Source organism: Euleptes europaea, chromosome 2 (assembly GCF_029931775.1).
Source record: "Euleptes europaea isolate rEulEur1 chromosome 2, rEulEur1.hap1, whole genome shotgun sequence".
NCBI lineage: Eukaryota > Metazoa > Chordata > Lepidosauria > Squamata > Sphaerodactylidae > Euleptes > Euleptes europaea.
Genome location: NC_079313.1, coordinates 5,228,729 through 5,254,040, shown reverse-complemented (window position 1 = coordinate 5,254,040; position 25,312 = coordinate 5,228,729). Strand labels below are relative to the sequence as shown.

The 25,312-nt window shown below is 50.8% G+C and overlaps 1 protein-coding gene across 1 annotated transcript in view; it reads left to right on the top strand.

Annotated features, from left to right (window-relative positions):
* Nucleotides 1–25,312, top strand: part of STK11 (serine/threonine kinase 11) — an 80,032-nt gene that overhangs the window by 40,659 nt on the left and 14,061 nt on the right. Inside the window, exons 7-8 of the mRNA XM_056844341.1 lie at nt 2,716–2,773; nt 17,936–18,129. Coding sequence (XP_056700319.1) covers nt 2,716–2,773; nt 17,936–18,129 — 252 coding nt within the window. The remainder of the gene's footprint in view (nt 1–2,715; nt 2,774–17,935; nt 18,130–25,312) is intronic.

Genomic DNA, 25,312 nt, shown 5'->3' with positions numbered 1-25,312 from the left:
GGGTCTGATTCAGTATAAGGCAGCTTCATGTGTGTTCATGTGTTCCTTCCAAGGTATTTAGAACCTGGTTTGCCGCTCTTTTTAATCATTACGGGAAAGTTCAAGGCCGTTACGCTCCCATTTGTGTAGGCCCCACCTCGTCCTTCCCGTCACCTGCAACCCAGGGCTAGTGACCCAAGTTCCCTGGGTCATGGGGCAGAAAGGCCAGCGTCAAGCGGAGGCAGTGGTTCTGGCCAACTGCGTATCCTGTAGCATCAAAAGAAGGCAGGAAATTTCTGGCCTCTTCTCTGCCTCCACCAGTGCTACATGGTAGTCAAGGTGGAAGCCCTGGTGGAACGGGTTCTTCCTACGTATGTCCTTGTAGTGGAGGGGTCCCCGACCTTTTCAAGCCTGCAGGCACTTTTGGAATTCTGGCTTGGGATGGTGGCTACAACCCCAAAATGGCTGCTGCAGGAGGCGGGGCCAACCACGAAATGTCAGCAAGTGAGATCAGGCATAACTTGTAATAGTGGTTAAGAGCGGTGGTTTGGAGTGGAGGACTCTCATCTGTACAACCGGGTTTGATTCCCCATTCCTCCACATGTGCAGCAGACTCTAATCTGGAGATCTAGGTTTGATTCCCCATTCCTCCACAGGAGAGTCGGACTCTAATCTGGAGAACCGGGTTTGATTCCCCGCTCCTCCATGTGAGTGGCGGACACTAATCTGGTGAACCGGGTTGGTTTCCCTACTCTTCCACATGAAGCCAGCTGGGTGACCTCAGGCCAGTCACAGCTCTCTCAGCCCCACCTCCCTCCCAGGGTGTCTGTTGTGGGGAGGGGAAGGGAAGGCGACGGTAAGCCGGTTTGATTCTTCCTTAAGTGGTAGAGAAAGTTGCCATATAAAAACCAACTCTTCTTCTTCTAATAACTGTTCAGCATTTCAGGAAGAAACTGTTGAAAAGGGTGCCTTTTAAAATGAGCATATTGTTTTAAAGGGTTTTGGGTTTTTTTGCATGCACACAGCTTACATTCAGTCACACTGTGAAGATCCCTGTGCTACGGCAACAGCTGCTGCCAAAGCAACATTTTTAAAAATCTGCACAGCCAATCAGATCTCCAGTGGCCAAGTAGAAACCCAGGTGTACGAAAGCTCTGTCTGGCTTCATCCACTTCCTAAAAATACCAGGTGGGCACCAGGAAACGTGCCGCTGGGTTCCGTGGTGACCATGGGCAGCCACATTAGGGAAACCCCTGTTGTAGCGGAAAGGGCGTGATGGAGCTTCCAGCTCCCTTGTGGAGTTCGAAGCATGCTTCAGGCCTCAGGTGTTCTCAAATGTGAGAGAAAACCAAAGGAGGAGGAAGAAGAAGAGCTGGTTTTTATATGCTGACTTTCTCCACCACTTAAGGGAGAATCAAACCGATTTACAATCACCTTCCCTTCCCCTCCCCACAACAGACACACTGTGAGGCGGGTGGGGCTGAGAGAGCTCGAAGAGAGCTGTGACTAGCCCAAGGTCACCCAGCAGGCTTCATGTGGAGGAGTGGGGAGACCAATCCGAGTCACCAGATTAGCCTCCGCCGCTCATGTGAGGAGTGGGGGATCAAACCCGGTTCTCTGGATCAGAGTCCACCGCTCCAAATCCACCGCTCTTAACCACTACACCACGCTGGCTTTCGATGGCTGTCCATCTTTTTAGTGGTTTCTTCTTGTCTGTTCGTTAGCCGAAGGTGCTGCAGCGGAAGTGTGAGAGAGGGGTGTTGGGTGCTGCATCCCACAACCTGTCTTTGACTGACGGTGTCTTTGACGGTGGTCGGGTTGAATGGCAAAGCAGCTTTTCAAGTGCGGGGTGGTGGTGGTTGGCATATATAGTGCTGCAGTGGGGGGAGACACAAAGCTGTCTGTTTTCGTTGCATGGGGAAGGCCAAGGGATTTGGGATTTCGTGTGTCTCTTTCTTCTCCTTCCCTGCCCCGCCCAAACGGTCAGTGCTACTGTTGGGCTGGAGCCAGCGCGGTATGGTGGTTAAGGGCACCGGAGAACCAAGTTTGATTCCCCGCTCCTCCACATGAAGCCTGCCGGGTGATCTTGGGCTAGTCGCAGTTCTCTCCGAACTCTCTCAGCCCCACCTACCTCACAGGCTGTCTGTTGTGGGGAGGGGGAAGGGAAGGCGATGGTAAGCCGTTTTGAGACACCTTACGGTAGAGAAAAGCGAGGTACAAAGACCAACTCTTCTTTGAGGCTTTTTGTTAAAGTGGGCTTCCCAGCGACCATGTTTCATAGCTGCACTTGGTGTTCTAGGCCATCTAGGCCCGGGTTTGATTCCCCACTCCTCCACATGAGCTGCGGACTCTAATCTGGAGAACCAGTTCAATTCCACACTCCTTCACATGGCGGACACTAATCTGGAGAGCCAGCTGGGTGACCTTGGGCTAGTCACAGGCCAGAGCTCTCTCAGCCCCACCTATCTCACAGGGTGTGTCCATTATGGGGAGGGGGAGGGAAGGCGCTTGTAAGTCGGTTTGATTCTTAAGTGGTAGAGAAAGTCGGCATATAAAAACCAACTCTTATTTTTCTTCTTCATCATCTTGACTTTCAATAACAGCCTCCTCCTGGCATGGGCTTTTGTATTCCACTTGGCAGGAGAAATGGGCGGCCCTGTACCCTTCTCTCCCCCCCCCCATAGCAGCCTACACCTCGCCTACCTTAAGTTTCCCCCCCTTTTTTTTCTTTTTTAGGAATGCTTGAATACGATCCAGCCAAGAGGTTTTCAATACAACAGATAAGACACCACAAGTGAGTGTTTGTTTTCTTCCTTCTCTTTTCATGATTTCCCCCCCTTTAACGCTTTTTTCTGCTTTGTAAGGTTGGGGACAAAGTTCCAACTAACTTATTTAAAATCCTTCTAGCCTGACTTTCTCCTAGGAAAGTGGCTTGTGTCCAAAAAAATAATAATAATTCAAACCACAGTTCAGAAACAGAAACCATATAAAACCATTCTGCAAGAGCCGCACACAGCAGACGAGCATCTAGCCTGCTGAAATGCTGTCAAATACTCTTTCAGATCATTCGGTCTTGCTCTGGTTCCTGGAAACAGAGGGCACTGTGCCGCCCTCCCTGGGAGGCCGTACCTTGAGTGAAATGTGGTCAGTAAAAAGGGCTCAGCCGTTGCTTGCTCATACACAGTCAAGGGAGGGAACTGATAAAAGGGCCTACAGGAATGAGCAGAGTTGCCACAGACGGTCGACGCAGTGTAGTGGCTAAGAGCAGCGGACTCTAATCTGGAGAACCGGGTTTGAGTCCCCAGTGAGCGGCAGACTCTAATCTGGAGAGCCGGGTTCGATTCCCCACTCCTACTCATGAAGCCTGCTGGATGACCTTGGGCTCCTCACAGTTCTCTCCAAACTCTCTCAGCCCCACCTACCTCACAAGGTGCCTGTTCGGAGAGAGGAAGGGAAGGCAATCGTAAACCAGTATGAGTCTCCTTAAAGGTAGAGAAAATTGGGGTATAAAAACGTACTCCTCTTCATCTGTGCAGAGGATCCCATAGATCGTGATGAGCTTTCAGTGTTGAAAGCATTACTTTGAAGTAAACGCAGAAGCCAAAACCTGGACGGCTGAGGGTTAGACGAGATAACGTATAAAGCCATCAGTCCCGATTGGGCTGCCACATTTTGGACCAGTTGCTGTTTTCACATTGACTTCAAGGGCAGCCCCATGGCAACCATGTTACAGTAGTCTAATTTTCCCGCACCAGCTGAATCCCAGGATTGGCAATGACCTCTGTGCTAGACGTAACAGAAATAAAATAATCGTGATGGGTGGCTTGCCCCCAGGGCCCCTGTGTGGGCTCAAGGCAGAGGCAAGTTGTGGGTATGGATGTCAGTCTCAGCTGCTATTAGGTTTTCCAGAGAGTAGTGTTGGGGGGGGGGGGATGTAAGTAGGAAGTAACACATTTTATATTGTACCTGGCCATGTAGCTTTTAACAGCCCTCAGGGCAGCTTTACCAAGGCCGTTTATGAATGGGTACTTTCGCTCACGTTCGCCCCCGGTCTGTCTTGGTTGTTCCTTGGAGTTATGCATGAGTTTTCCGTCCATTAGAGATGGCCTCGCTGCCAGCCCTGGCAAATCCTGGGGCTTCCTGTTCCTCTGTTAACCCAATTCTTCCCTCTCCCCTGAGTTCAGCCCGGGTCAAATCCCCGTGCATGAGGCAAAGCGCTGGACACACAAGCATGGTTTTACTCTCAGCCAGTTACAAAGCAGCGTGTAAAGAGGCAGGGTTTCAAAGGCTTCCTGCTTCCTGGGAGCTCTTTCTAAGCAGAAGAAATGCTTTTTAAAAATGAGGCTTGGATTTCTCCCCCCCCCCTTTCAGATTGCTCCGTTTTTTGTTTTTAAAATGCTTCTTTATGCAGCCATTGGGTTCAGGAGAGGAGAGGGCTTTTCTCTCACAGTAAGCTCTACAAAGTAAGCCAATTACAAAGCAGCCTTTAAAGGGGCAAGGACTTGATTTGAGCTTGGAGACTATGCTGGTGCATAGATTCCCAACAAGAAAGTGTGGGTCCAGCAAGCTACGAACCTCAGGTAAAACTCCCATGCATAAACGACCCAAGACATAAAACTAACCGAATATGTGAGTGAGTCAAGAAAAACGCCCTTTTGGGGGGAAGGGGGGCAGCATTGCTCATGACAACCAGGGCAAGTGCTGAGTTCCAGTGAGCTTTCGTGCATGGCTTGGCAATGTTCTTGTAAGGTAGAACAGTATTGCCGACCCCTGGTTGCAGTGCCCCCAGGAATGCCACCAATCGCTTCTTTGGCCAACGAAACCCGCACTTCTGGCTGACTATGGGAGCAGGCAGCAGTTACCCAGCTTGCTTCTGAGATACACCAGGGTGGGGAAAATCGGTCCTTCACCTCCTCCCCCCCCTTCTCTAACACCCTATCCTGGTTTTGCCTACATCCTACAGATGGATTAGACCCCGTGCTTCCCGCTAGCTGTGCAGTTAAGAGCTTGCTGTGGTTATATGTACTTACTGTGGTAATGAGAGCCAGCAGGGTGTAGTGGTTAAGAGCAGTGGTTTGGAGCTGTGGACTCTGGAGAACTGAGTTTGATTCCCTGCTCCTCACATGAGCGGCGGAGGCTAATCTGGTGAACATGGGTTGGTTTCCCCACTCCTCCACATGAAGCCAGCTGGGTGACCTTGGGCTAGTCACAGCTCTCTTTGAACTCTGTCAGCCCCACCTACCTCACAAGGTATCTGTTGTGGGGAGGAGAAGGGAAGGGGATTGTAAACCTGTCTGAACAAGGAGTACCCGCAGACCAAAACCTTGCCCTTTTAGAAATCAACTATCTCCACGGGCAAGTGGGAATCGGTACGCCAAGGCCAGTCCACAGATAGAAGGGGGTGGTGGTGGTGGAGGGGCCCGCTTTGGGCAGGCTGGGGCGGACCTTGAGGTGCCGAGGGTCTGCTGGGACCTCTCCTCTATTAATTGGGAGTGTGCCCTGTGTTCATAAGAAGATAAGAAAGGTCATGCTGGATCAGACCAAGTCCGGCAGTCTGTTCTCACAGTGGCCAACCAGGTGCCTCTAGGAAGCCCACAAACAAGACAACTGCAGCAGCATTGTCCTTCCTGTGTTCCACAGCACCTAACATAATAGGCCTGCTCCTCTGATCCTGGAGAGAATAGGTATGCATCATGGCTAGTATTCATTTTGACTGGTAGCCATTAATACCCTCTCCTCCATGAACATGTCCACTCCCCTCTTAAAGCCTTCCAAGTTGGCAGCCATCACCACATCCTGGGGCAGGGAGTTCCACAGTTTAACTATGCATTGTGTGAAGAAATACTTATTTTTATCGGTTTTGAATCCCTCACCCTCCAGCTTCCGCAAATGACCCTGCGTTCTGGCATTATGAGCGAGAGAAAAGCTTCTCCTGTCCACTCTCTCCATACCATGCATAATTTTATAGACCTCTGTCATGCCTCCCCTTAACCGCCTTCTTTCCAAGCTAAACAGCGCTAAGCGTTTTATCCGCTCCTCATAGGGCCGTTGCTCTAGTCCCCTGATCATTTTGGTTGCTCTTTTCTTCACCTTCTCAAGCTCTGCAATATCATTGGTTCTTGTAGGTTATCCGGGCTGTGTAACCGTGGTCTTGGTATTTTGTTTCCTAACGTTTCGCCAGCAGCTGTGGCAGGCATCTTCAGAGGAGTAACACTGAAAGACAGTGTCTCTCAGTGTCAAGTGTGTAGGAAGAGTAATATATAGTCAGAAAGGGATTGGGTTGAGCTGAATCATTGTCCTGCAAAAAGTATCAAAGGTAATGTGCTAATTGCAGGGCAATGATTCAGCTCAACCCAACCCCTTTCTGACTATATATTACTCTTCCTACACACTTGACAATGAGAGACACTGTCCTTCAGTGTTACTCCTCTGAAGATGCCTGCCACAGCTGCTGGCGAAACGTTAGGAAACAAAATACCAAGACCACAGTTACACAGCCCGGATAACCTACAAGAACCAATGAACTCTGACCATGAAAGCCTTCGGCAATACTCTGCAATATCCTTTTTGAGGTGTGAGGACCAGAACTGTACACAGTATCCCAAGTGTGGTCTCACCACAGGTTTGTACAAGGGCAGTACGATAGCAGCAGTTTTATTCTCTATTCCTTGTCTAATTATGGCCAGCATGGAATTTGTTTCCCGGGGGGTGGGGGAGCAGGGCATGTTCGCAAGCCGGGGCCAGCCTCCAGGGCTCTGCTCAGTTGAGAAAGGATGAAGACGACGAAGCGGCTGCGGATCATGCACCCTCTGTCTCTCTCTCTCTCCCTTTCCCCTGCGCGTCTCCAAGGCAACTCACCTTGCCTGCCTCCCCCCCCCCCAAGGCATTGTATTTAATTCATTCAGGCACACATTTGCCCAGCTGCCCTGGTTTTCTGCTGAGCGGAAGCGCAAGGGGTGGGCTGGCATCCTAGCCAAGGAGGGTTGGCGCAGCGTCGGGCGAAGCCAGGGCATGTCCGGTGATGGCCGGCACGTCATCCAAGCAGCACACTGGGGTAGCCTGGGGGCCTCTCCCTGGACCCTCACATCTTGAGAGCCAGCATGGTGTAGTGGTTAACAGTGGTGGTTTGGAGCTGATCTGGAGAACTGGGTTTGATTCCCCTCTCCTCCACATGAGCGGCAAACTCTAATCTGGAGAACAGGGTTGGTTTCCCCAATCCTCTGCATGAAGCCAGCTGGGTTACCTTGGGCTAGTCACAGCTCTCTTAGAGCTCTCTCAGCCCCCACCTACCTCACAGGGTGTCTGTTGTGGGGAGGGGAAGGGATTGTAAGCTGGTTTGATTCTTTCTTAAGTCAGCATATAAAAACCAACTCCTCTTCTATTTCTTCTTCTTAACCTGCGCTACAAATCCGCCAGGCAGCCATAGGCCAGGCTGCGTCCCGCCCCCCCCCTTCTCGTGTAGGATCAAGAACAGTGTACCTTATCACAGGGTTGTTGTGTCATCGATAGCGTAACCTGACCACTGAATGTTTGATAGGGGGAGGGTATCATCCCAACAAAGCATGCCGATCGCCTCGTCGTTCAGTGGTAGAGCATCTGCTTGGCTTGCAGAAGATCCCAGGTTCAATCCCCTGCATCTCCAGTTAAAGGGACCAGGCAAGTAGGTGATGTGAAAGACCCCTGCCTGAGACCCTGGATAGCCGTGGAGACGGGCCGTGGCTCAGTGGTAGAACATCTGCTTGGCATGCAGAAGGCCCCAGGTTCAATCCACGGCATCTCCAGTTAAAGGGACTAGGCAAGCAGGTATTTTGTGAAAGACCCCTGCCTGAGACCCTGGATAGCCGCTGCTGGTCTGAGTAGACAATACCGACTTCGATGGACCAAGGGTCTGATTCAGTACAAGGCAACTTCATGTGTTCATGTACGTGTCCATGTGTGCATGGTGTGGGGGGATTTCCTTCTCAACAGCTCAAGACCCTGAATGGGTTAGGCTAGACTAGGGATGCCAGGTCCCTCTTCGCCACCGGTGGGAGGTTTTTGTTTTGGAGCCTGAGGAGGGTGGGGTTTGGGAGGGACTTCAATGCCATAGAGTCCAATGGCCATAGCAGCCATTTTCTCCATGGGAACTGATCTCTTATTGGCTGAAGATCAGTTATAATAGCAGGAGATCTCCCTCTAGTACCTGGAGGCTGGCAACCCTATTCGGGAGCCAAGACCAAGAAGGCCCTCTCCCAAGTTGCCTCTGCCTTAGACCCTGGAGAGCCATGGAGAGGGGCTGTGGCTCAGTGGCAGAGCCTCTGCTTGGCATGCAGAAGGTCCCAGGTTCAATCCTCGACATCTCCTCGTTAAAAGGATCGAGCAGCAGGTGATGCAAAATACCTCTGCTTGAGACCCTGGAAAGCCACTGTCGGTCTGATTAGACAATGCTCACCTTGATGGACCACAGGTCTGATTCAGTATGAGGCAGCTTCGTGTATGTTCATGTATGTTCAATCACAAATGCACATGCATTGTAAGCTACAGGAGGCTGCACTTTCAAGTGTTGTTTGTTTTTTACTGGAGGCGAGGCAATAACTCTCTGGGGCAAAGACCCAGGTCTGCAGTGATCCTCTTCCAATGGTGAGGCGGCTGTGGCCTGGCTGTGTAAAGGGTGTGTGCAAGACAACCCCCCCTCCCCAAGTGCCAGGAAGGAAATCAGCAAGGAATTGCCTGCAGCTTGCTTCAGCTGGTCTCTGTGTGTACCACGGCCCTCTGGGGTTAAATTGTTAACTTGGAGTTAAAATGGCCTCTTGGAGTTAAACTGTTGGACTCCCTGCCCCAGGATGTGGTGATGGCTGCCAACTTGGAAGGCTTTAAAGATGGGAGTGGACATGTACATGGAGGAGAGGGCTATCCATGGCTACTAGTAAAAATGGATGCTAGTCATGATGCACACCTGTTCTCTCCAGGATCAGAGGAGCAGGCGTATTATATTGGATCACGTGGAACGCAGGCAGGACAATGCTACTGCAGTCATCTTGTTTGTGGGCTTCCTGGAGGCACCTGGTTGGTGTGCTAACAGACTGCTGGACTTGATGGGCCTTGGTCTGATCCAGCAGGGCTTTCTTATATTCTTATGGAGGATGGGCTAACCATGGCTACTAGTCAAAATGGATACTAGTCATGATGCATACCTATTCTCAGTTCTGGGTGGAAGGGCATTTTGCATTCGTGGGTATTACCATCATGTGCCCAGGGAGGCAGGACGAAAACTTTTTCTTCAGCTTCCTGTCTCCCTGGGCGGGAAACCCAGTTTCCGTCCTGCCTTGTGTAGGGTGGCAGCGTTTTTTTGTGAGCTCCGTGTGCGTTCCAGCAATCCGTACCTTGTGTGTTCTTTCTCCTTGTCTGCTTCTCCTCTTGTGTTTGTAACCTGTTCCCCACCTTCCTCCTCCAATTTGGACGCTGTTGCGTCTAATTCCCTCCGCTTCCCCCCCTCTCTCTATTTCCCCCCCTGTCTCCGCTTCGCCCTCCGGGCAAGATGGCAGACAGCAGGAGGGATTCGGACTCAGACGTTCTGTCCAAGGGAGACCAAGACCCGGCCCTCGTGGTCTCCACAGGGCGGAGGCGCAAAGAGTTTTCTGGCGGCCGGAGCGGCAGCCGCGGCGCTCAGCTCCGATGGTGCGGCCGCGGCGAAAAGGGCGCGCTCTGAGGAGCCGTTCCAAAATGGCGCCAAAACCGGAGAAGCGCGCGAATGGGCACAAACCTCGGGCCTGGCCCCGGGGAGCCTGCCCATGAAAGGCGCTTCGATCAACCTCGATTCTCAAAGTGGGGGTAATGTTTCTGGCGATGAGCCTGAGGCTCCGGTTACTAGACGGGAAATGTTAAACTTGTTTAATGGGGTCCTGGATAGACAAGCCCAAATGATGAATGCTTTTAGGGATTCCATGGCCCCCTTAATGCAGGGTTTCGATCCTTCCCAAGCTCGTTCCTCCAATCTCCAAAACCAGGGAAGAGGGGAACAGGAGGCGCGCAATGGCGCACTAAAGCAGCCCTAAAGTCGCAACCCACTGTCCAACCCTATCAAGTCTCGGATGACTACCTCTCGGTGGCTTCAGACCCTTAAACCAGAGAGGAAGGAGAATTTGACTCAGACGAGGACACGCCAGTCCTCTTAGAGGAACAGCATCCTCGACTGTTCCTGGCAGAGGATTTCCAGGCTCTCCTGACTAAAGCATTAATTGCACTAGATCTCAATGAGGATCCAGATCCCGTTTCTGATCCAAAACCTAAGTCCAAGAAGAAGGGGGCTAGGGAGTTCTTCCCCAGCACCAAACCCCGGACTTGGGAGATTCCCTTTCCTGAATTCTTTGAGACCCAAGTCCAAACGGAATTTGATAAGCCCCTCGCAAACAGGCAGTTTTCTGCCAACATCAAAAAGCTTTACACTATGGTGCCGCAGGCCATGTCTATGTTCCAGCTTCCACTTATAGATGCCCCCGTGGCAGCGGTTCATTCTCAGGATTTGCCCTCTGAGGATGGGATGGGAAGCATCAGGGATCCTCTAGATAGGAAGGCTGAAATTTTATCCAAAAAAGTGCACGAGGCCTCCACCCTGGCTATTCAAGCCTCTGCGGCAACCTCAATCATGGCAAGAGCCTCTATAGTTTGGCTCAGGAAGATCATTCAGCTATGCACTGGGGACAATCGTAAACTGACTGAAGGGCTCAATAGGCTCCTCAAAGCCTCAGCCTTTATGGCGGACGCATCCTTGGACGCTATGTCCTTCGCGGCAGAGCTACATCTTCCAACGTAGCAATCAGGCGGGCCCTGTGGATCCGACTTTGGCAAAACGAATTGAAGAACAAGACACTAACTATGTCTTACCCTTATACAGGGCGGAAGCTCTTCGGTGAGAGGCTAGAAAAAGTTCTAGTCGAAAATAAAGATAAAAAGAAGGTCCTCCCCAGATCTTACAAAAGAGATGGGAGGTCCTCATCATCCTTCCCCAGCTTCAGATCATCCCATACTCTTGCTCCCTTTAGATCAGATAAAAGAAGGGGTACATGGAGCAACAACAGCAACTTCAGGGGATCATCTCGCAGGGGGGGGGGCCAACAATTTTTTCGTCCCCCCCAGGGGCACCAACAATTCTCCAACAACAAAGGAGACAAGTTCCCCAAGAACCCCAAACAGTGACGCCAGCCTCCCGGAGATAGGGGGCAGGCTCCTTCTTTTCCACGAAGCATGGAAAAGCTCTTACACAGACGCCTGGGTATCTCAGGTCATTCAATCGGGATATCTCATAGATTTCATCAGCATTCCCTGGGACAAATTAGTAAATTCCCCAAGATCAGTGCGAGTAGAGAAACACCAGAGAACTCTGGAGGCAATTGTGCATCTCCTGCAAATCCAGGCCATAGAACCAGTCCCTCAAAACGATCAGGGCAGTGGGCTATATTCAATTTTCTTTACAGTCCCCAAGAAAAATGGGGACTGGAGAGCTATTTTAGACCTAAAACACCTGAACAGGAGTGTTCGTTACAGAAAGTTCCGCATGGAGACACTCCGGTCCATACTAGAAGCCCTTCAATTAGATCAGTACCTCACCTCCCTGGATCTGAAGGAGGCATACCTCCATGTCCCCATCCATCAATCCCATCGCAGGTTTCTCCACTTCTGCTACAGCGGAAAGCACTATCAGTTCAGGGCCCTCCCATTCGGGTTGACGTCCGCCCCCCGGGTCTTCACCAAAATTTTGGTGACGCTGGTAGCACTGCTCCGCCAGGAGGGGATTGTTGTGTTTCCATATCTAGACGACCTCCTGATCTGCTCAAGATCCAAAGAACAGTCCTTAGCTCACACTGCCAGAGTGATCAGTGTTCTCACTAGAAAGCAAGGCTTTCTAGTAAATATGGAGAAAAGCCATCTGATCCCCTCACAAAGGATGGAACACCTGGGGGTCATCATAGACACCCACAGGAACTTAGTGTTTCTGCCCCAGGACAAGATAACCAAACTGCAGGCTCTAGTCAAAGCCACCATCTGTTCGGGGCAGAATCATGAACCTAGCCAAGTTGCTAGGGAGCATGGTAGCATGTATCAGTTCGGTTCCGTGGGCCAGGTTGCATTCAAGGGAACTTCAGAAGTTGCTTCAGCAATTTCAGGATCTGATTACTCAGAGCAGGGACAAGACTATCCCTCTGCCTCTAGCCTTCCGACAATCCCTGATCTGGTGGCTCAGAAGCAGCAACCTCAACAGAAGATTACACTTCCTAGTGGAGGATCAAATCCAGGTGTTCACGGATGCCAGTCTGGAAGGGAGGGGGGCCACCTGTCAGTCCCTTGTGTCTCAGGGGTCCTGGTCCGAAAAGGAAAGAAAGCTACACATAAACAGACTAGAGCTGAGGGCGATTCAGTTAGCCTTACTTCACTTCCAACACACTCTCCGACACAAACATGTATTGGTCCGAACGGACAACATCTCGGCCAAAGCTTATGTCAACAAGCAGGGGTGGTGGTCGAGGTCTCCCAGCCTCCACAAGGAGGCAAAAGCGATTCTTCTTTGGGCAGAGTCAAACCTGTTATCTCTCTCCGCAGAGCATATCAGCTGCGCTCTAAATTGCCAGGCCGACTGGTTGAGTCGACAAGTCCTGGACGAGGGGGAATGGTCCCTCAACGAGTCCATCTTCAGCCTGATTCAGGAGAGGTTCGGCCAACCCCAGGTGGATCTCTTTGCCTCGGCGAACAACCATCTCCTTCCCAGGTTTTTCACCCGGTACTTTCACCCGGAGACAGAGGACATGGACGCTCTGGTGGCTCCGTGGCCACAGGAGCTCCTATTCGCATTCCCACCCATTCCCGTACTTCCGAGGGTTGTGCGGAAAATCAGGAAGGAGAGAGCCACAGTTATTCTCATAGCTCCTTTATGGCCGAGGAGACCGTGGTTTCCCAGCCTACAGAGAATGTCCATTCAATCCCCCTGGGAACTCCCACCCATTCCGGAGTTGCTGCATCAGGGGCCCCTGTATCACCAAGAACCTCAATGGCTGCGCTTAACCGCGTGGAAATTGAGCGGGGATCTCTCTTAAAGATGGGCTACTCGCCTGCAGTGGTGGGCACAATGCTAGAGGCTAGAAAGCCATCGACCAGGAGGATCTATAACACCTCCTGGAGGGCCTTTGTGCTCTGGTGCAAAAGAAAGTCGATTGATCCACTTTCCCCAGGGAATCCCAAAATCCTTGAATTCCTTCACGAGGGTCTAGAACTGGGCTTCAAAGCATCCACCTTACGTAGGCAAGTGGCAGCCCTGTCTACTATTCTCACTGAGGTTGAAGGGTTCCCTCTGGCTCGACATCCGCATATAATAGCCTTCCTAAGGGGTGTCACACAAACCAGACCACCAGTTGTGCACCGTTTTCCCACCTGGCGCCTCAATATGGTCCTCACGGCACTGACTCGACCACCCTTTGAGCCTATCAAGGAAGTTCCCTTGAGAGTTCTGAGGATGAAAACTATTTTCCTCACCGCGGTGACTTCTGCTCAACGCGTTTCCGAGCTCAGAGCCCTTTCCTCCAGAGAGGGCTTCTGCGTTTTTCATAGGGACAAGGTGGTGTTGAGAACGGATCCCACCTTTATACCAAAGGTAAATTCCTTGTTTCACAGGTCACAAGAGCTTCACTTACCTTCCTTTTGCCCTCATCTGGTTCATCCCAGGGAAAAGGAATGGCACAAGCTGGATCTGCGCAGATTACTAAAAGTGTACCTTAATCGCACAGCCTCCATTAGGAAATCCGATGCCCTCTTCATCTCCTTAACTAATCCCAACAAAGGGGGGGAAATGTCCAGCTCCGCCATCAGTGCGGCAGTCAAACAATGTATTGTTGAGGCTTATAAGGCCAGTAAAATAACTCCCCCCACAGGCATTACCGCACACTCAGTGCGTAGTGCGGCCACATCGGCAGCCTTCGATAGGCAAGCCTCATTGGAAGAAATATGTAGAGCGGCCACCTGGTCAACGGTCTCTACGTTTATCAAGCATTATAAAATTGACTCCAGGGCCTCTGCTGACGCCGCCTTCAGTAGGAGGGTTTTGCAGCAGGTCTTGGATTAATCCTGATTCCCACCCCGGGACATAGCTCTTGGATATCCCACAAATGCAAGATGCCCTTCCACCCAGAACTGAGAACGTAGCCTTGTTTATTCACCATGACGGCTCCTTCTGTTCTGGGTTGAAGGGCATCTTGCCCGCCCTTCTCAGGTCCAAGACACCGCTGTTCTCTATGTTTAGAATGTTTAGGACTGGGGGGTCTCAATAGTCTGCAATTCTATTTAGAATACTCCCTATGTCCACCATTTCATTGGGTCTTTCCCTTACTGTTCCTCACATGTTATTGTTCTTTTTGAAGGAGCTCACTGTTTGTTATGTGTGCAGTGTTGTTGTTTTTTGCCTTCTGTGCACCTACCTGTCTCCTTAGCTCGGCGAGTCCGAAAACTGGGTTTCCCGCCCAGGGAGACAGGAAGCTGAAGAAAAAGTTTTGGTCCTGCCTCCCTGGGCACGTGATGGTAATACCCACGAGTGCAGAACAACCCAGAACAGAAGGAGCCGTCACGGTGAGTAAACAAGGCTCCGTTCTCTCCAGGATCAGAGGAGCAGGCCTGTTATATTAGGTGCTTTGGAAAGCAGGCAGGATAATGCTGCTGCAGTCGTCTTGTTTGTGGGCTTCCTGGAGGCACCTGGTCAGCCACTGTGTGAACAGACTGCTGGACTGGGCCTGGGTCTGGTCCAGCAGGGCTTTTCTTACGTTCTTATGGATAGTCCCCAGAATCGGGTTTGTGACCGGAGCATTTCCGGCTGCCTTTGTTTTCCCTTCTGCTTACTTGCCTCAATGTCAGTTTCTTTCGTTCTCTCCACTTTCTTCTCCACATCCTCCTTAGCTTGCATACATATGCAGATGTTTAAATTTAATCTCCCAGAGGGCTGGAATCGATATCACTCTGCAGGTTTCCTCTGTTATCCAAAACCTATTTTTACTCTTCAATAAGTAGGACAAGGAGGAGAGCGGGAGATGGGTTGAAACAGAGAAGAAGAAGAAGGAAAAAAGAACTCCAGTGTTTTGGCCATTCCCTTTTTCCCAGGCTCTCTTTTCTGCAAATTCTCAGAAGGTGTCCAACGAGGCTGTGAGCGTTACAGGTTTTTTATGGATTTGTTAAAAACCAGAGAGAGAACGTTGAGTTTTAAACTTAACTCATGATTGGGGTCAAACTGACTGAGTAGTAGTAGAAAAAGAAGAGTTGGTTTTTATATGCCAGCTTTCTCTACCACTTCAGGAAGAATCAAACCGGCTTACAATCGCCTTCCCTTCCCCTCCCCACAACAGACACCCTGTGAGGTAGGTGGGGCTGAGAGAGCTCTAAGAGAGCTGTGACTAGCCCAAGGTCACCCAGCTGGCTTCACGTGGAGGAGTGGGGACACAAATTCAATTCACCAGATTAGCCTCTGCCGCTCATGTGGAGGAGTGGAGAATCAAACCTGGTTCTCCAGATCAGAGTCCACCAGATCGGAGTCCACCTCTCCAAACCACCGCTCTTAACCACTGCACCACTACACCACATGGGGGGGGGGGGGAAAGGAAACAACTTAGGGTGTGTTTAATTTTAAACTCCATTGACACTGAACAGGAAATTGACGAATAGGGTAAAGTTGACAAAATTCCATATTCTTAACGTTCTGGTTTCCTTCCTTCCCTTGTGTCTTTGCCGCCGTTCTGCTCCTGTGCTGTCAAAAGAAAATACTTAATGAAATATAGATTTTCCCCCTCTCTTTCTTTGCAACTGTTCTCCTAGGTATTAAATCGATGGTATACTGCCCCTGAACATGAAGGTTCTGCTTAAATGTCATAGCTAACTGCCGTGGTCTACTCCTTTTTGTTGAGGTAGAGGGGCCAGTGGTCCAACTTTGTACAAGGCAGCTTAACATAAGAACGTAAGAAAAGCCCTGCTGGATCAGACCCAGGTCCATCAAGTCCAGCAGTTAAGGGCTTTTCTTATGTTCTTATTATAATTATATAAAATAATATTTGGTGCTTTAGAACACAGGCAGGATAACGCTGCTGCAGTCGTCTTGTTTGTGGGCTTCCTAGAGGCACCTGGTTGGCTGCTGTATGAACAGACTGCTGGACTTGATGGGCCTTGGTCTGATCCAGCAGGGCTTTCTTATGTTCTTATGGAGGACAGGGCTATCCACGGCTACTAGTCAAAATGGATACTATTCATGATGCATACCCATTCTCTCCAGGATCAGAGGAGCATGCCTATTGTATTAAGTGCTGTGGAACACAGGCAGGATGGTGCTGCTGCAGTCGTCTTGTTTGGGGGCTTCCAAGAGGTACCTGGTTGGCCACTATGTAAACAGACCGCTGGACTTGATGTAGTGGTGTAGTGGTTAAGAGCGGTGGTTTGGAGTGGTGGAGGCTACATGAGTGGTGGAGGCTAATCTGGTGAACTGGATTTGTTTCCCCACTCCTCCACACGAAGCCAGCTAGGTAACCTTGGGCTAGTCACAGCTCTCTTAGAGCTCTCTCAGCCCCACCTACCTCACAGAGTGTCTGTTGTAGGGAGGGGAAGGGAAGGAGATTGTAAGCTGGTTTGATTCTTCCTTAAGTGGTAGAGAAAGTCGGCATATAAAAACCAACTCTTCTTCTATTCTGGCATGTTAATAATATATACTCTTAATTTTTGCTTGCTCATTAATTCCCTAATTGTTGATACTTTTGCAGTTACATAATAAAGCTTGCCATCACTGAATATTCAACTCATTTTAACATTGCTGCTACCTTATCATTATTATTTTTGAATTCATTTCTGCTGTTTACTTCCCTAAACTAAACTAATATCCAACCATATTCAATTTTATTTATACAGCATTTTACAAAACATATGAGTAATACAATTTCTAATTCTTTTGGAACTCTTCACTGGGTCTTTTATTCCATTACTTGATCAATGGGGTCGAGCTGGGGAATGGGCTGCTAGCAAGGACAGCTATTTTAAAAAGGAGCAAACAAGCTGATAACAGGGACAGAGATAGTGGGAAACAGTTCCAGACTAGCTATAGTTCTGGGAAGGGAGTTTGCCCAGAGGTAGTGGTATAACCATCTTTGAGACACTTTAGAAGAAGAGTTGGTTTTTACATGCTGACTTTCTCTACCATTTAAGAGAGTATCAAACCGGCTTCCAATCACCTTCCCTTCCCACAACAGACACCCTGTGAGGTAGGGGGGCTGAGAGAACTCTAAGAGAGCTGTGACTAGCCCAAGGTCACCCAGCAGGCTTCATATGTAGGAGTGAGGAAACCAACCTGGTTCTCCAGATTAGAGTCCGCCGCTCATGTGGAGGAGTGGGGGAATCAAACCCGGTTCTCCAGATCAGAGTCCACCGCTCCAAACCACCACTCTTAACACTAAACCACACTGGCTCTCGCCAGAAAGGTGCTGAAGAACTAGCAGTCTGAGATCTTGGGGTGAGGGAGGGGCATTTCCCCCCTGGGATTATAGTGTTCCCCCTCCAGAAGGCTGGAGGGGCTGTAGCTCAGTGGTTAGAGCAGAAGGTCCCAGTTTCAGACTCCAGCATCTCCAGGTAGTGGTTGATGTGCAAGACCACCACCTGAGACCCCGGAGAGCCGCTGCCAATCTGAGTAGACTGGCCTTGGCGAACCAGGGTTCCGGTTTACTATAAGGCAGCTTCATGCGTTTGCAGCTCTGCCCAGAGATGACCAAGCAGAATGGGTGGGTGGGCTAGGATGAAATAAAGGAACCTTCAGCAAGGATCTCTCCAATGAGTGAGTATAAGAAACCCCTTCAACCCACCCAGCGCCGTTGGTCGGAGTGTGTCGGGGCTGCCCTGAGGACCGGTGGAAAAGCAGGCTGGTGACAGCCCCTCCCTTGAAGATCTGTTACCTTTCCTCGTTTCCCCTTTGTAGCTGGTTTAGAAAAAAACACCCGCAGTCTGAGCCTCTGGTCCCCATCCCCCCCAGCCCGGAGACCAAGGACAGGTGGAGGAGCATGACGGTGGTCCCTTACCTGGAAGACCTGCACGGCTACAACGAGGAGGAGGACTTGAAAGAGGACTACTTGGAGGATGAGATCATCTATACTCAGGACTTCCCAGTGCCAGGTAAGAGTGCTACCAGGGACGGGTCACTGGCAGAGTGTCAATATTATTGGTGGCTCAGTGTGATTGAGTGTGTGTGGGGGGGTAGACTTTGGATAGTAATGTATGGTCATTTATGCATGGGTACTATTACTCATGTTTGTCCCCGGCCTGTCTTGGTTGTTCCTTGGAGATATGTGTGAGTTTTCCATCCCTTAGAGATGACCTCGCTGCCAGCCCTCACAAATCCTGGACCTTCCCAGTCCTTTGTTAACCCGATTCTTCCCTCTCCCCTGAGCTCAGCCCGGGTGAAATCCCCACACATAAGGCAAAGTGTGGGACACGCAGGCTTGGTTTCTCTCACAGCCAATTACAAAGCAGCGTGTAAAGAGGCGGGGATTCAGATGCTTCCTGGGAGCTCTTTCTGAGCAGAAGAAAGGCTTTTTAAAACTGAGGCTTGTATTTCTTTCCCTCCCCCCCTTCAGATTGCTCCGTTTTTGTTTTTTTGTTCTTAAAATTCTTTTAAGCCAGAATGGTGTAGTGGTTAAGAGCGGGGGACTCTGATCTGGAGAACCAGGTTTGATTCCCCGCTCCTCCACATGCGCGGCTGAGGCTAATCTGGTGAACTGGATTTGTTTCCCCACTCCTCCACATGAAGCCAGCTGGGTGACCTTGGGCCAGTCATGCTCTCTCAGCCCTGCCTACCTCACCGGGTGTCTGTTGTGGGGAGGGGAAGGGAAGGTGATTGTAAGCTGGTTTGATTCTGCCTTAAGTGGTGGAGAAAGTTGGCATATAAAAACCAACTCTTTCTTTTATACAGCAGTTGGGTTTGGGGGAGGAATTTTCTCTCACAGTAAGCACTACAAAGTTAGCCAATTACAAAGCAGTATTTCAAGGGGTGGGGACTTGAGCTTGGAGACGGCCGGTGCATTGATTCCTGACAGGAAAGTGTGGGTCCAGCGAGCAAGGAACCTCAGGTAAAACACCCATGCATAAACAACCTGTACGTCCCTCAAATGACTGCCTGGAGGTGCACAGCTCTGCCTTGCTCAGATAGCTGGGTGGCAAAGCAGGCCCTCTCAAGGCTAGCTGCCTGTTACCCTGCCGAACCCCTGTGGGCTCCCGTGGCATCAGGCAACTATGCCGTCCATCCGTTGCACAAATCCCGGAGACTGCCAGCACCACGCCGAAGAGGTTACAGAGTTCAGGCACAGCTGTAGGGTTTAGCGCTTGCTGTTTGAGGCTGGCGGCAACAGGGCCGCGTTCTTTAAGCCCGTCGTATGCTGGAGTAAACTTTCCCGCCCACGCTGGGTCGGACCGGCAGCTGTGCTGCGTGAGCCCGGAGGTGAAGTGATTGGTAGGCAGTCCCCTGTTTTACTTCCCCCCCAAAGAAGGTTTTGAAAACAAACCCTGGCGCTCGGGCAACACGGAGGCTGCCAGCTTCTCCGAGAGAGGAGCCAGCCTCCGCCGCTGCCATAGAAACCCAGCTGTAGGAGAACAGAGAAGAGCCTTGGTGCGCTGCCAGGGCCAAGGAGGCACGAATGCGGCTGGCCGCGTGCGCGCCCAAATCCAGTCGCTCGCTTCCACGTCCTTGTGTAAATGCCCTCAATCGTATAAAACAGAACAGCGCGACGGCGTCGACAGCTAAATACCTCCAAATAAATAAACATATCATAACTCCTACATTCAAATTACAGGATTTATTTTCATTTATTTTTATTTTATTACATTTCTGCCCTGCTCTCCCCAACCTGAAGGTTAAGCTCAGAGCAGCTTGCCCAATCTAAAATGTAATAAAAACAATAACACAATTAAAGATACAATTTAAAATAGCCCAGTAATGCCCCTCAATGATGCTAAAAGCCCCCGAAATAGCAATCTGCAGGCGGCAGATGAATCTAACCACCCCCCAAGGTGGTATAGAAGGAGTGGTATATTTAATAACATGAATAGAAGACGGCCCGCACTCTAAATACTCTGAGCTTCAAAGTTCGTGAGTGTCTATCACAACACGCTGAAACAAAGCTAGGTAAATGTAAAGGTCCCCTGTGCAAGCACCAGGTCATTCCTGACCCATGGGGTGATGTCACATCCCGACATTTACTAGGCAGACTTTGTTTGGGAGGTAGTTTGCCAGTGCCTTCCCCAGTCATCTTCCCTTTACCCCCAGAAATCTGGGTACTCATTTGACCGACCTCGGAAGGATGGAAGGCTGAGTCAACCTTGAGCCGGCGACCTGAAACTGACTTCCGTCGGGATCGAACTCAGGTCATGAGCAGAGCTTGGACTGCAGTACTGCAGCATTACCACTCTGCGCCACAGGGCTCCTGAAACAAAACTAGGGCAGCTGAAAACTGCCCAAATCCAAGGTTTTAGATGCTGCTATAGCCCACTCAGAAGAGGAAGAATTCAGGGTTGTTGTGAACTTGCCCAGAAGTGCAGGAACGAGACCTCAGGATACATTACTCCTCGTTTCAAAATATTGCTTCCTCAGCCTACACGCAAGAATGATGTGCAGTTTCAAAGTAGATAGACCACAGAGGGTTCAATTAGACACTCTCAAATGATGCGTACAGTGACCGTCATTGTACATGCGGGCTGAGGAAGCAATGGATCGAAACGAGGAATAACATATCCAGAGTTCTCGTTCCTGCACTTCCGGGCAAGTTCACAACCCTGAATTCTTCCTCATCTGAGCAAGCTATAACAGCATCTACACCCTCTGATTTGGGCAGTTTTCAGCTGCCCTAGCTTTGTTTCAGCGTGTTGTGATAGACACGAACTTTGAAGCTCAGAGTATTTAGAGTGTGGACTGTCTTCTACTCATGTTATTAAATTCCAAAATTTGAATGTATGAGTTATAATAACGTTTATTGATTTTGAGATACTTAGTTGTTGATGGCATCGTGCTGTTCAGTTTTGTACTTGTGTAAATGCTGGCAGGCGAGAAAGCTTGGATTTCGGACAAAAGGTATGCCAGCGAGGGGTCACCCTCTAAATCCTTCAGCCCGGCACTGCCCCGTGACTTTTTAGGAGCGGCTACATCCCCCACCCCCCCAGTGGATCTCCTCCTGCCGCATCCCTTTATATCTTCAGCGGAGGGTTCTCCCAGGCTGTGTCCTCTCTCTTCCCTGAGTTATTTTTAAAAGACGGGCTTTTAAAATAGCTGCGTTCACAGTGGGCCGAGCATCCGTCATGCCCAATTCACGTGGCTCGCGCTTCTCCCGTTAAGGCTATTTTTCCATTCCGTTGAGTGCGTTCTTTCCTCCGCCCCAGCACCGATGGGATCTTTGCTGAAGTCAGGGCTGCCCTAAAAATGAACTGGTCTTGGGATGGGGGCTTCTGTCCTAAGTCTTGTTTGGTGTCAAGAGGAGAGATGGAAGGTGAGGTGGAACCGGACTTCTCTGCAGTTTTTCTATGCTGACTCCAGTTAGCTTGTTAGGTCTTTATAAGATGACTCTACTACTAGTTCTCTTGCTAAAAAATTTATTGCCTCTCTTTAGAGTTCAATCCCAGCAGAAGTCGGTTTCAGGTAGCCGGCTCAAGGTTGACTTCCAAGGTCGGTCAAATGAGTACCCACCTCGCTGGGGGTAAAGTGTAGACGACTGGGGAAGGCGATGGCAAACCACCCTGTAAACAAAGTCTGCCAAGTAAACGTTGGGATGTGATGTGGCCCGTGGGTCAGTAATGGCCGGTGCTTGCACAGGGGACTACCTTTACCTTTTTTTTACCTTTAGCATTGGTCAAAGCTGTGTGCGCCCTGCCCCAAAAAAGGTTAACGCTTTGTGCCAAAGAAAGTCAAGGCGAGCAAGCAAGCGTGTGTTTCCGTGTGTGTGTAAAGTGCCGTCAAGTTGCAGCTGGCTTACGGCAACCCCAGAAAGGGGCTTTCAAGGCAAGCAAGAAGCAGAGGGGGTTTTGCCATCGCCTTCCTCTGCCCGAGTCTTCCTTGGCGGTCTCCCATCCAAGTGCTGACCCTGCTTAGCTTCTGAGATCTGGTGAGATAGGGCCATGCCACGCTGCCTTTTATCCTGTGTGTTTCTCTGGTTGGGCTTAATTCTGATTTTGCCAGCAGAGGGCTGAAACTCAAAGGTATACTGAAGCCTGCCCTGGCCATCAGAAGTCTTACTGAGCTTTAAAAGGTTTCGACAGATGTTGGCTGCTCATTTAAAGCATATTTTCCCCCTCAGCCAGAAGGGCTAGAAAACATGGCTTCTTCTTTGACAGAAGCGAGGTTCTCAAGAAGCAGGAAGGGGAGGCATTGGCATAGCCCCTGCCTGTGTCTTTTCCTGCCCACCCCCCTCACCATAAGAGGCCTGGTGTTGAAGAAAGGATTTGCCCCTCTGCCTTTTGGGTCTCAGTTGCAAAGGAGCCCGGGAAATTCCCCGGGCCACCAGATGTCTCCACCTGCTCTGATCAGTGTTTCCCCCTAACTGCTCCCCTGTTGCATCCCTCAGGTGCATTCGAGGCAGGGCTTAGAGAGGAGGAGAGCGCAGATCAGGAGGGACTGCTTGCGTACCTGTTCGGAGATGCAGAATTGACGACCAGCACCGAGGAGGAAGGAGCCGGGAGCTTAGTTTAGGAAGCCAGAGAGTATCAGGGACTTGCTGGTTCAGGTGCCGGCTAGAATGGTCTTAATCTCGGGCAGGGGGAGGGCAGTGGGCGGGGTGGGGTGGGGGAGAAACCTGCCAGGGAGACTCCAGCCAGACATAACTTTTGAACGGAAAAACAACCCAGAGCTCCAAGTTTTGATCCTTAAGATCTTAAAGCTGTCATTGGGATGTCACCCCAAAGGCACAACTGCAGATCCAGGAAAGCACCCGATAAGCCTTTTTAAATAAGTTTTCCACCAGGATTTGCACCATTTTCTTACCCGTCCCAAGCACTCTGGAGTTAAGCAAGCAAATGTGTGTGTGTGTGTGGGGGGAAGGTTTCCTCTCCCCCTTTACTCTTTGCTTCCATGCCAGGGGAAGCACCCCCGCTTAACTCCAGCGTGTTTGGCAGAGGAGGCCAAGGAGCGGCAGAGCCAGGGGGAAAGGTGTGGGGAGCCCCCTGCCCCATGTTTTCATGGTCTTGGGGGGCGAGGAGCCAAAAATGGGCACCGCCAAGCAATGGCTGCACCGTTGGCAGCTGGCGTCCTTTTCAGCAGCCTGCCCCGAGCTTAGGACAAGCTATAGGACAAGCAGCCACACTAAGCAGCTCTCTGAAGTTGATTAGTCTTCCCTGAGCCTGACCTGTGCATGGCCCCGAGGCAGCAGCAGTGGCTCCCTCGTGCCCTGTCGGTTGCTTGAACTCCTTGGTCACGGGTCCCCTGCGTTTGGCACAGGGGAGCAGGGGCCCCCTCTGAGAACCCCCCCTTCTCTAGTACTCCCGCTCCTCTGTTCTCCTCGAGGCCCCCACCCCAGCGCTGGTCCAGCCTCCCTCCACCCCCCCTTCTTGTTCCCCGCTGCATCTGTCGTGGGAAGGCAGGCGAGAAACTGCCCCCTCCCCAATGCTCCCCCAAATTCAGCTTACACCTGTGGGTATCGTGGCCCTGCACTGTGTATGGCAGACCCCGCACGGGACTGCGGAAATCAGAGGGGCAGTCGAACACCAAGCAGTCCCCCCACCGTGCGGCTGCCAAGTGACATTTTGACCGGGGAGGGGAGTGGCTCACAAGCCTAGAGGCCGGCCTGCCGACCGGTGTTATGATCCTGAGGGTCCGAGACCCCCCTCCCTGCCGTGGGCGCGTCGGCCCCTCCGTGGGTACGACAGATAGTCCGTCCCCCCACAGCCTCGTTTGCTCGCTGTTCTCTGTTGCTTATGCAAACGGCAGCGTTTGAGAGCCGGCGGAGGGCTTGTCAGTCAGTGGGTTTGACGCGCAATTACGGGAAAGAGGTTTCGATAGTCTTTCTCTCTCCCGCGCCGTTTTTCTTGCCTTGTTCTGCCACCTCTCCCGGGTAACAGAAAGCTCTTTATCTCCACTCCCCCACAGCAAGTGTGTACGTCCTTTTTAAAATATATATCGTTATTGCGTCCCCATTTTTTGTTGCGTTAAGCTGTTCTTTGCAACCTTTCGTAGCCTAGTAAGTAAGTGTTCTTTTTTTTAAAAAAATGTTAAGTTTGAATAGCAAAATAAAACCTTTAAAAAAAAACAACCAACCCTAATCTTGACTCCTCACGTTTTAGAAGGTTTGCAGTTCGTTTCATAGTAGACTGGTTATTTGTCAAGCAGGGCGCATAAACCCACCGACAGCGGGCGGTGGAATTCGGCTCACCAGAACAAGCTTTTTTGTTTGGCTAAGGTGGGGGCCCCCCACCCCTTCGAGAAGCTTAGATCGAGTAGCAAAAAGATTTAAAATGCCAGCTTTTAAATCCATCTGGAAAGGGCTCAGAAAAAGAATGATTCAAGTCCCCCCCCCCAGCCCGAAACTTCTCACCAGCAGTGAGAAGGATCTTGAGGAAGACCTTTCTCTGCCAGAGACCCTGGAGATACGATTGCCAGCCTCGAGGTGGGACCTGGAGCTCTCCTTGGGTTACAACTGATTGCCAGACTACAAAGATGAGGAAAAGGCTGCTTTGGAAGGTGGGCTCAACCATTATGCCCCCTGCTCTAATGGACTCTGATCCGGAGAACCGGGTTTGATTCCCCACTCCTCCGCATGAGCAGCGGAGGGTAACCTGGTGAACTGGATTTGTTTCCCCACTCCTACTCACGAAGCCAGCTGAGTGACCTTGGGCAAGCAAGTCACACTCACACTCTCTCAGGCTCACCTACCTCACAGGGTGTCTGTTGTGGGAAGGGAAGGTGATTGTAAGCTGGTGTGAATCTTCCTTAAGTGGTAGAGAAAGTCGGCATATAAAAACCAACTCCTCCTCTTCCTTCTTCTTCCCCTTTCTTACACGGCCAGGATAATGCTGATCGCTACTTTGGGCCCAGGAAGCAATTTTCCTACAGGCCAGATTGGCCAGGGATTCTGCGGGGTTCCCCCCCCCCATCTTCTGGGCAGGAGTAGGAGTCATTGGGGGTGTGGGGGGGTAGTGAATTTCCTGCATAGTGCAGGGGGTTGGACTAGATGACCGGTTTGATTCTCCCTTAAGTGGTAGAGAAAGTTGGCAAATAAAAACCAACTCTTCTTCTCCTCCTCCTCCCCCCTCCTCTTCCTCTTCCACCTACTCTTCCTCCACCTCTTCCTCTTCTTTTTCCTCTTCTTCTTCTTCCTCCTCCTCT